This window comes from Convolutriloba macropyga, chromosome 1 (genome assembly GCF_964194025.1).
Source record: "Convolutriloba macropyga chromosome 1, txConMacr16.3, whole genome shotgun sequence".
Lineage (NCBI taxonomy): Eukaryota > Metazoa > Xenacoelomorpha > Acoela > Convolutidae > Convolutriloba > Convolutriloba macropyga.
The window spans coordinates 53,177,424-53,189,693 of record NC_134468.1 but is presented as its reverse complement, the minus strand read 5'-3'; the positions used below and the strand labels follow the sequence as shown (position 1 = coordinate 53,189,693).

Here is a 12,270-nt window from a genome sequence, read left to right as displayed (position 1 = left end):
TCAGCAAAACAATTCAAAATGAAGAGAGTCAGTATAAACAAATCAAAATCAGAAATAGAAACGGGATAAACCCATAAAGCCCATTTTTAGAAGCCAGGTACTTGAACTTTGTTCATAAGTTTTAGTTACTATCTCTAATGCTTATTGGTATTGATACTAGACCCTCCTGTAGCCTCTCACTGAGAGACAGGAGTACGTTCAACTACAAAATGACATCAAAATAAATCGCACTTAAAAATGTTTTTGTACAAAAATCAATTTCTGTTGATATTTTCTATTCCTTCAATCCCAATAGAGTTATGGGAATCAACGGCGGCTATTTTCTGGAAACCTGCCGGGTATGTTTTATTGTTCTCCTTTGTAGCACTGTGTGTGTTATTTTCCATAGTTCGATCCCATCAGTGGTTATGATATTGTTAATAGTTGCCATTGTCGGTTTTGAACGGAATCAACATTTTCTGAGGCTCATTTATGCTCCGTTTACATCAGCAAAACACAGTAGTAAGAAATGAGGGGTCTTTTGCCCACTTTTAGACTCATTTCATATGTATACGTTTATATACGTATAATACATGATAATACATGTACGGTACGCGTATATTATGACTAATTAATGCAATTCGACCAAAAGCTTAAATTGTTTCAAATCGAACCAGAGGCATCCCCCTACAACTGCTATCACCTAATAGCACATAAAAACGTCTAAAACAGTTTCTAGGGCAAGTTTTTCAGGAAAAATCGAGAATCGCGGAGTTTCCAAAATTCGTTGAATTTTTGATAAATTTCAGCTTCAAATATAATTTTTTCATTGTTGTCACTTCAGGTTCTTTTACTTGGTGACATACGTCCTTTTCCTTTACCACTTTGAGGTCCTGTAGACTTATTGGGCGATGCCTGGTGACTACGACTTCGAAGTTTTTACCTATCCAGAAGGCTGCCAAAGCGGCTTTTTGCGTCAAAACTGAACAAATTTTGTTAGAAATACTTTTATGAACTTTCACTTTCACGGATTGATGTTACGTAACTACAAATATGCGTTCTTCAGCGTATTCACAATTACGCTGTACGCAATATTCTTTGCTTGTTTTAAGTACACAGCGTAACAAAACGGGTTTAAATCGTTACTGCGATGAACTCATTTCAGTTTAATATACACCCGCTCAATAATTTATTCTTTTCTTTGCCGGCTTTAGGATTCAGGTCCGGTGTTATCAAGACAACCTAATCGTTAGCGGAAGATCACAAAAAATGTTAAACTTTCATCAAGATAGCATAAAAACTAAGATTGCGGGAAGCCTTTCTGATACCCGATACAAAACAATTTTCTGCTCAACTTTAACTCCTTTTCTCGCTTTATACGTGTTTAAAGTGGCAAGTAGGACTTAGCATGCTAAGTCACGGCGGTGCCAGGGTTCCGCCGGCCCGATTAACCGGTTTGGGGTGAGTTTCCCTGGCTTCTTACGATCAAAGTTAAGCTCAAACGTTCCGACTCGGGTTAGAGTAAGTGGGCTGATAGGGTTGCCCGCCTGGAAACAGGAACAGTCTCGGGAGTTTCTAGAACGTCCCCTGAAAGTAGGCAGATGACCACGCTCTTTTTTCTTCGTTTTAAACTGTACTTCAATATATAGAGTAGACGCAACAAAGAAAAATGTGTTTTAACCGCTGTTTCTTTCAATATGAGCGCAATTTTGCTATTTCTCTAATATGAATAATCTTTTGCTTTATTATAACTTAAAACAAAGAGCTATGAATAAACCATTTAAAGACTGTATTGGCCGATTGAAGTATTGAACTGCAAAGTAATATTCAAATAAAATGAAGCTAATTTATTCAATCACCAGTTTAACAAATATGTTTTGTCAATTGTCTTTGTGGTATTTTGTCTAGGAGAATTTAGTTTTCCGGGCTTTCTTCGCGCTCAGTTATGCGCCTCTTTTTGGGAATCTTGTATTCCCGTTCACCATTTCCACTTGAGCTTGTCTCAAGCAAACTTCTTCTCTTCTGTAGAATTTTGACCTCTTTTGATACCAGTGATAGAGAATAAGGCCGAAGAACTCCCTAGTGGTCAGTGTCGCCTGCCTCATATCCCAGGATCTCCCATTGACTTCGGTGAAGACCTTGAATTGAAAGTATGTGCTCCGCCTGTTCTCTTCGGGGTTGAAGACCACAAAGTTTAAACGAGCATATTCCTTTGAGTTCACTGAAACAAACAAATCAGAACTTGATTCATTTATTCGCATAGCGCGTAAACAGTGCGCGCTGTGGACAGCAGCTATGCAATGATCTGGGACAAACAAAGTGAAAGTCCGAGATGGAGAATGTTGTGCAGAAGTTTCTATGAAATAAGCTTTAATCTCACCTTGTACGTCCTGAATGATTGTACATTCGTTGGCATCTTCATTCATCCGTGCACAGGCCGCAAACTTCCACTTGCAGAGATGAATAGTCCAGCTCTCCGTGAGCAATTACATGAATGAGTTGCCGGTATAGAGAGAAAGTATCCATCAGCCTCTCGTATGTTTGGCTTTGCAACACCAGGCCTTGATGAAGTTTCTTGTCCTTCCCTGATCCCTTGTAAACTTCTACCAAGTAAGAGCCATCGACTGACTCTCGTTTGACAAAGACGGCTCGCGACAGAAATATACTCTCGAAAGAGTACAGTAGTCGGTCCCCAGGATTTTCACTGTTCTCGCTCATTGTTACAATTTACTGATTGATTAGCGGAGTCAAACTGAAGGCTAAGTTAATTTAGTTTTGAAGCAGATTTTGGTGTGGCTGGTTAAAGCGCAATTTATAATGCTTATCTATTCGTTGTGTAAACCGCAGGTGACAAGATCTACTAATTTATAATGCCGTTCACGCCTGGAAAACTTTGATTTTCAATTAATAAACGCTAGAAACTTGGGGAAAACGATATTATTACACAGGGAAAATTACTAAAATGATTAAATTTCTTCACATCTGTTTGAACTAAAGGCGTTATCTAACAAAATAGGGTTTTGCTCATGCTCGGAAAGCGCAGTAATTTTATCTGAAATAACAGATTGAAGCAACAAAGCCCAAGCGTAGCCATTTTGGAGTGATATCTATCAAAGAAAGACTTTCGAACTAGACTTTAAAGTGATACAATTTCTCCCTTGAAATAACTTGAGACGGTACGTTTGATGTAAACAAAGTTGAATAAGGAAGAGAAGAATGAGGTAAAATGTGAAAAAGAGAAAGTTCTAAAGACCGCCGCTTACAGATAGGATTGACGTTCAACTTCAGTTAGGACCAAATTCCCTGTGACAAGCATTTTGGGCGTCAACTTTAAGAGTAGTGGCAGGGAGAAATCCATTTCGTTAATCAGGTTTGGAAACCATTTCGCTTAAGGAGCAGCCAGGCTAAGCGCGATGTATTCTTTTACCCGTTTTGATTTTCTGAGATGAATGTCTCCTAGTGTCTCGGCACGAGTCGATCCAATGAATTTAGAAGTCCTCTGGCTGTTGTCATTTACCTGTGAGAAGTGACAGTGACTGCTCTTAGCTCAGAAATTAGGTCCACGTCGGACGTTGAGCCTTGACAGACTAAATTCTAGTGGTGGCAGTATTTTACATCTTCTTTCTATAATTTAAAGAAAAATCCGTGTATAGTTACGAATGCTTATCTTCAACTTTAAAATTTGGTTTTTTCAGGCCACCTACTGTTCCAATATGATGCACAAACGCACAAGTTGTAATGAATCCTTTGCAAGTTGTTTTAAACTCACTATTCATAAACGTCAACAGCATCCCAACGAACCAGCAACAAATTTCTGTTGCGGGCATTGTACAAGCGTGTTTTCCTTAGCTCGTAACTTAGTGCGACATCTAAAGACAAAGCATAATTTTGCGCGATGCCTGAAATGCTCGATCTGTCAGACCTTTTTCGGCACACAAAACGCGTTGGGGGAACATTTACATGTTAATCATAATGTCAGTCAACCAGTGACCGAGTCAAGGACATTAGGAATAAGTCATTTGCACAATGAAAAGAGATCGGTGAAAGGTTTTTCCGCACGTTTCGATTTGCTATCAACGACGAGGAGAATTATGATCCATTCGATTTTTTGGTGACAAATGAAAGTGCGTCTTGCGAATTTGTGAAGTCAAAGATGACCTCTGACCCTATGAAATTCTCACTCTGTCTTTAAATTGATTTCGAAAAGCCGCTTAAAGGTAACAAAACGTCTTTTTTTAATAGTAACATGTTGACCAAGTTTTGACGCAAATCAATGTTTTTTGCACTGCTGGGAGCAGATGGGTTATTAGGAGACTCAAGCTGATTGACATAAAGCTATGCAATTATCGACCACTGCGTCCTGGTAGCTTTATTCCCACATCAAGGCTGCTTCAGCCTCTCCGAAGGACTGTTCTTTATATCAAAAATTTTTCAGATGGTCTCTGTTTCATTTGTTGCGTACTGGTGGCCCTATTTCCAGTGCGTAACAATCAAGAACAGCCGAAAAGATACAAAAGATACACTCGTCATTTGAAAAAAATTAGGTTCAACAAAGAGCGTATGCCAATGCCCCTCAGCCAAATACCGCGTTTTGAAAAAAAGAATAGTGAAAATTAACGTTTACGCTTTTGAAGAACCTCGCACAATTTACCCAGCATATCTCAAAGATCAAAGGGGGAGGAAAACCAATCAATCTGCTTTTGAATGACGACGAAAAGTCTCATTTTTGTTTAATAAAAAATCTATACAGGCTTTTTTTAAGACAATTCTGCGGTCTGAGAGAACAGCTAGTTCTAAAAACAGTCTCAGAAAATTTTGTGAGCGATGTCTTCAGAGTGTTGCGCGATCAAAAATGCAACAGCACCGACAGCTTTGCATTAACCAACAACCCCTAATGATTGAGATGCCACCTAAAGGAGCCATCACTGAGTTTACAAGCTGGCACAAAACAACAAAATGTCCATTTGTAATTTACGCCGACCTCGAAGCGTTCAATGTTAAAACAGAGGACTGTGAAATCTCTCCAGACGACGATGTTGAGGTCCAGGTGGTGCATCATTGTCATCTAACGGGAAAAATTATTGGTGTAGCGCACTCGAAATGTAACTTAATCGTTACTGCGGGTTCTTTTGTTTCGATTTGCTATCAACGATGAGGAGAATTATGATCCATTCGATTTTTTGGTGACAAATGAAAGAGCGTCTTGCGAATTTGTGAAGTCAAAGGTGACCTCTGACCCTATGAAATTCTCACTCTGTCTTCAAATTGATTTCGAAAAGCCGCTTAAAGGTGACAAAACGTCTTTTTTTTTAGTAACATGGAAAATGTCTCATCTCATTTGGACTCTGATCAAACTATCAGCATGTTGATCAAGTTTTGACGCAAATCAATGTTTTTTGCACTGCTGGGAGCAGATGGGTTATTAGGAGACTCCAGCTGATTGACATAAAGCTATGCAATTGTCGACCACTGCGTCCTGGTAGCTTTATTCCCACATCAAGGCTGCTTCAGCCTCTCCGAAGAACTGTTCTTTATATCAAAAATTTTTCAGATGTTCTGTTTGATTTGTTGCGTACTGGTGGCCCTATTTCCAGTGCGTAACAATCAAGAACGGCCGAAAAGATACACTCGTCATTTGAAAAAAATTAGGTTCAACAAGCAGCGTATGCCAATGCTCCTCAGCCAAATACCGCGTTTTGAAAAAAAGAAGTGAAAATTATTGTTTACGCTTTTGAAGAACCTCGCACAATTTACCCAGCATATCTCACAAAGATCAAAGGGGGAGGAAAACCAATCAATCTTCTGCTTTTGAATGACGACGAAAAGTCTCATTTTTGTTTAATGAAAAATCTATACAGGCTTTTTAAGACAATTCTGCGGTCTGAGAGAACAGTTAGTTCTAAAAACAGTCTCAGAAAATTTTGTGAGCGATGTCTTCAGAGTGTTGATCGATCAAAAATGCAACAGCACCGACAGCTTTGCATTAACCAACAACCCCTAATGATTGAGATGCCACCTAAAGGAGCCATCACTGAGTTTACAAGCTGGCACAAAACAACAAAATGTCCATTTGTAATTTACGCCGCCCTCGAAGCGTTCAATGTTAAAACAGAGGACTGTGAATTCTCTCCAGACGACGATGTTGAGGTCCAAGTGGTGCATCATTGTCATTTAACGGGAAAACTTATTGGTGTAGCGCACTCGAAATGTAACTTAATCGTTACTGCGGGTTCTTTTGTTTCGATTTGCTATCAACGATGAGGAGAATTATGATCCATTCGATTTTTTGGTGACAAATGAAAGTGCGTCTTGCGAATTTGTGAAGTCAAAGGTGACCTCTGACCCTATGAAATTCTCACTCTGTCTTCAAATTGATTTCGAAAAGCCGCTTAAAGGTGACAAAACGTCTTTTTTTTTTAATAGTAACATGGAAAATGTCTCATCTCATTTGGACTCTGATCAATACTATCAGCATGTTGACCAAGTTTTGACGCAAATCAATGTTTTTTGCACTGCTGGGAGCGGATGGGTTATTAGGAGACCCGCAGCTGATTGACATAAAGATATGCAATTATCGACCACTGCGTCCTGGTAGCCTTATTCCCACATCAAGGCTGCTTCAGCCTCTCCGAAGGACTGTTCTTAATATCAAAAATTTTGCAGATGGTCTCTGTTTCATTGATTGCGTACTGGTGGCCCTATTTCCAGTGCGTAACAATCAAGAGCGGTCGAAAAGATACACTCGTCATTTGAAAAAATTGATGTTCAACAAAGAGCGTATGCCAATGCCCCTCAGCCAAATACCGCGTTTTGAAAAAGAGAATAGAGTGAAAATTAACGTTTACGCTTTTGAAGAACCTCGCACAATTTACCCAGCATATCGCACAAAGATCAAAAGGGGAGGAAAACCAATCAATCTTCTGCTTTTGAATGACGACAAAAAGTCTCATTTTTGTTTATTAAAAAATCTAGACAGGCTTTTGAAGACAATTCTGCGGTCTGAGAGAACAGCTAGTTCTAAAAACAGTCTCAGAAAACTTTGTTAGCGATGTCTTCAGAGTGTTGCGCGAACAAAAATGCAACATCACCGACAGCTTTGCATTAACCAACAACCCCTAATGATTGAGATGCCACCTAAAGGAGCTATCACTGAGTTTAAAAGCTGGCACAAAACAACAAAATGTCCATTTGTAATTTTCGCCGACCTCGAAGCGTTCAATGTTAAAACAGATGACTAAGAATTCTCTCCAGACGACGATGTTGAGGTCCAAGTGGTGCATCATTGTTATTTAATGGTAAAAATTATTGGTGTAGCGCACTCGAAATGTAACTTAATGGTTACTGCGGGTTCTTTTCTTCCTGTTTTCTTCCACCACTGTTCTCGTTACGACTCGCATCACATAATTAAACACTTGACGCTTGAAGAGAAAGAAGAACTTTCGGCGATAGCTCGCACCGAAGAAACGTTTATTTCTTTTTCCATCAAGGTTCCAATTCGCACGTATATTGACAAACGTGGTAAAGAAATACAATTAAACATGAACCACGTTTTCTCGACAGCATGAATTTTATGGCTTCCAGCCTTGACGCGCTCAGTAAAACTCTTGAACAGGAAGATTTTCGAGTACTACGCTCCGGGTTTCAACATCTCAATGACAATGAATTTAGAAAAAGTGCGAAAAAAGCGTACTTCCCATATAGCTATCTCGACAGCCAAGAAAAATGCAACGCCCCATTTCCTGTATTTGGCATGGAATGGAGAAACACCCTAACCGGCAAAATTGATATTTCAGAGCAGCAATATAACGAAGCGATGCGAATTTATGAGTTATTAGCTTGGAATGAATTTGGAGACTATCACGATTCATACCTTAAAATTGATGTTTTTGTTCTCGCTGACGTTTTTGAAAAGTTCAGAGATGTTTGTATGAAAGTGTACCAACTAGATCCTGCTCATTTCTACAGTGCACCTAATCTCAGCTGGGACGCAATGCTCATCACAACAAAAGTGAAAACTGAGCTACTTGATGACATTGAGAAACTCATGTTTTGTGAGAAAGCAATAAGAGGGGGGTTTGAACGGTGTTGGCTCTTTGCGGTTTTTCAAAGCAAACAGCAATTACTTGAATACTTTTAATGAAGATGAGACATCCGTTTTTGGAGCTTTCTTTGATGTTACTTCTCTCTATACTGGAATAATGATGAAATCCCTGCCTCTATGTGAATATACTTGGGTTGAATCTATTTCTGAGAGTGATCTATTAAAATACCGGTAAGATGACGACTACGCTTACTTTGTAGAGGTGGATTTAGAATATCCAGCATCCATGCATATTCCGCATCAAGATCTCCCTCTAGCACCTGAAAAAAATTGTATTCAAACCGACTGGCTGTCATCATACAGCTCTCAACTAAATCTGAATAGGTATCGATCTGTGCAGGTTCCAAAGTTGGTTGAAACTCTGTTTGATAAGAATCACTGTTTGTCACATCAACAACTTGAAATTCTATGTGCGCCACGGCCTCATCATTAAGAAAATTCATCGAGCTCTTCGCTTCAAACAATCTGAGTGGCTACGTTCGTACATTGAAAAGAACACAGTTATGAGGAAGCAAGCTAAGACAACATTTTGGAAAAACTTCTACAAGCTAATGTCCAACGCCTGTTTGGGAAAGGCAATGGGGAATAAACGCAATCGTAGGCAAATTTATTTTGTGGCAACAGAAGGAAAAGCCGAACAGCTGACATCAAAACCTTAAAAAATTTCAAGTCGTTCTATTATTAGTGAGAACTTATGTTCGGTTTTCATGTCGCAACCAGTCATAACGTGGGACAAACCAACTCCTGTTTGTGCAGCAATTTTAAATCTATCCAAATTGGCGCTCTATGGTTTCCACTACGATCAAATGAGGCCGAGATACGGTAATCGAATACTAGTTGTTTACAAGGACACCGACTCTCTACTTTATCGGGTAGAAACGAATGATCTCTACGAAGATATGGTGCAATTTAAGCACCTGCTTGATCTTTTGGAATACCCATCAGACCACGTTTTGTTTGATCCATCGAACAAAAAGTTTCCACTTTATTACAGACGAATTGAATGGGCAAGTCTTAGAAGAATGCGTTTTGCTGAGATCAAAGATGTACAGCATTAAATATGTGGATGGAGTGAAGCAGAGTGCAAAGGCGTTCAACGTAGTGTCAAAAAAAGTCTCCACGATAAATACCCCAGTTGTCTTTTTGAGAAGTCAAGTCAACGGGCACCTATGACGCGGATACACGCAGAGAACCATCAGATCCAGATCTCTATGACAAACAAGGTAGCCCTTAATAGCTTCGATGATAAGCGTTTCATTCTGAGCGATGGAATCACCACCCTGCCTCACGGACATTTTTGGCTTGAGCAGAACCGGGCAGTCGATGACGATAAGGAAAGCTTTGTGAACGATGGAGACGACACGTCATCATCGTCATCAAGTTCAGATGAAGACAATGGAAGCGCTGGCGGGGAGAGCCACGATTCTTCGGACGGCCTATCAGAGATTTCCCTGAATGGTCGCTCTTTATTGACTTCTTCGCATCTGCAAGACCTTGGGAAACATGTTTACGGTAAGTGTGCTAATTTGTTTTAAAAAAAAGCCATCAAGTTTTGCAACAGGGTGTTCATATTCCCTAGGTTAATCCGGTATCTTTGTTCTGTTATTCTAGAATCACCGGATCCCGGCTTCAATCAACAGCAGTGGAGTGATCCGGAGAGAAGCAGAAGTAGTGATATCGTTCATCTTAATGAATTGGGGAGCCGTGTAATCTATCAGGAGAGAAAAGAATTGAGGCAAAAGAATCCCTACATTGATGACGAGGCGATGGAAGTGGATGATGTAGAAGATGATGATTATCATGAAGAAAATTACTGAATCACTCACAACGAATTTGAGTAGCCAGTTTATCCAAGAGTACGCCTGTTTCTAATTACTCGTGGGTTTAATCAAACTCTAACTTACCTTCAGTTTTCCTCAGACACTTCATTTTTTGAAAAAAACAGACTTTGGACAATTCAGTTGTACCTATAAGTAAACAGCTTTTAATACACTGTAACCAATGTAAAATGAAGACATTGCTAATGGTATATTTTTTTACAACAAATGAAGAATCATACAAATCATTCGACACGCAATTTGTAGTTACTATTAGACCTCCAGTTAAAAAATTGAACTAAGCTAATCTCATTGACTTGGCGTTTCACTTCTTTTCATTGAACATTGACCAAATTTTCCGAAAAAGACCGTTGCTACATATATACAGTAAAGACCACATAAATTAGAAGATAGAGATCGTACTGAGGATTCTGATGTCATTTCGTGCAAATTGAACACATGAGTATTACTGTACAAGCTTTGTATTCGAGAATGTAGATAATCAAAGAAGCATAAAGGTATATTCAAACTGTTCCAAAATATATTGAGCATCTGCATTTTCTTTCTCTTGGACTGTGTTTTTTGGTTTTTCGGCTGCCCCTGTAAGACTTGTTAGATGCCAGACTAGATGGTATTGCAATAAGTAAAATCCAATGTGTGCCAAGTGTATTAGCTCTAGATGTGTTTGTTACTTGAAAAGAGGGCCGGTTTCGGGGCACAATAGGAAAATTATCAGACGACCAAACTCCTCGAAAAAAAAATTTTAGCTCTTTAATTTTGCTAACAACATTAGTAATTGAGTAATTATCCATTAAAAATTAATTGATTCTTGCAGACGTCGCGGGCACTATTGACAAACACTTGACTAAATTTTTCTCCAATTAGGTAAAGTTCAACTGCTTCAGGAAGTGCTGGATTGAATGAAAGTTTCAAAGTTATTGGTGCCCCTGTAAATTCGGGGAAAAGTGTCAAGCTCTTCGATGCCTCTTGCAAGGATGTCAAATCAAATGTCAACATAAAATGGTAATCAAAATCATCAAGTTCAATCCCGTTCCCTCCGTTTTTAAAGCCCAGTGCTGTTAGTGTGTTCTGATATAGTCGTGTATTGTTTCGAGTGTCTACAGGTGTGCCGGCAATCGGTAGCCCGTTACCCCGATTTCTATGCGTGTTAAACCAAATTTGATGTAATGAAAAGGATCAGTGGCCAAGGAACCTCTGAATTTTGCGTTGGCTATCATACAAACAGTTAGCCTTGGATTAGGTTCGGTGCCAAAAATAGATTCCTTTACAAAACTGTTCTGTCCAGATTGTAAAATAGAGCTCTTGCAAAGGCTCTCAATATTTGGATACCGGGCCGGTGCTTTCAACAATGCTCTTTCTATCGAAAGTTTAACAGATTCGCGCACAAATATTGACGCCTTCCCGACAACTGCGGTGAATTTTATTTTGGCGTCATCTCTCAGGCCCATGAGACTGAATTCGCTACTGGAACGACAGAGCTTAATCCGCTTATTGACTTCCGGCAGAAGGAGCCTTTCGCAAGTGAAAAAATCAACGTAGAGAGTGCCATAAAAATTCATCCGATATTCTGCTGCGAGAGTTTGCTTAAGTCTGTTTGCGTACCACTCAGTTGTTTTTCGCTTATCGTCAGGATCCGGATTATACGCGTAACCTTGGCAGGCAGCCCACGTTGATTTGCTGACTTGGTTTGTTGTGAGCTCCGTTTCTATTAAGGCCCGATGATGATATGTGTTGTTGCTGTCAGATATCAGGGAGCCGTTCAAGTAAAGTTCAACTTGTGAAAAGAGGCTGTGCATTGCGTTATTAACAAAGATGACTCCAACTCCATCGCTTGCTTTGATTTTAGTGCGACCCTCTTCATCGTAGACATCAGCCACTAGAGACAAATGGATGTAATTTAGGTCTATACAATTTCGGTTGTCACCGCTCACTACGAAATCTAAAGTGGGTCCACTGGCTCCCACTTGAGGGAACACCTGCTGGTCAAAAGTGCTCTCGTAATTGACTAGAACAATTGGTTTTTCAAAGAAATCAAGTGCAATGTGTGTTACCGGATTTGCTATGTCGGCGGCACTGCTTTTGAATACACTGTTGTTGCTGTTAATGTTGTTGCTTCCACTTCACCTCATTGGGCGAATTTGAGATTTGCAAGAATGTCTGAAGTTGATGTTGACAATGGTGAGAAAGTGCGACTGCGTTTTGTGTGGTTTGACGGACGACTGATGGTTGTAGATGAACTTTCCCGTTTTAGATTAACCGGAGTTGCAGCAGCAGCAGTTTTTCTTATATCTTTCGGCCTGCTCCCAGAAGTTAACGACGCACCTCATCCGACTGTTTGGCTCCTCATCCGAC

The 12,270-nt window shown here is 39.7% G+C and overlaps 2 protein-coding genes across 4 annotated transcripts in view; one reads left to right on the top strand and one right to left on the bottom strand.

Moving 5' to 3' along the window:
• The window catches only part of LOC142340313 (tyrosine-protein kinase Src42A-like), a 98,716-nt gene that overhangs the window by 78,750 nt on the left and 7,696 nt on the right, over nucleotides 1–12,270 (top strand). The window lies entirely within an intron of this gene.
• LOC142342938 (uncharacterized protein F54H12.2-like) overlaps nucleotides 11,016–12,270 on the bottom strand; it is a 1,742-nt gene continuing 487 nt past the window's right edge. The window contains exon 2 of the mRNA XM_075394645.1: nucleotides 11,016–11,923. Coding sequence (XP_075250760.1) covers nucleotides 11,016–11,923 — 908 coding nt within the window. The remainder of the gene's footprint in view (nucleotides 11,924–12,270) is intronic.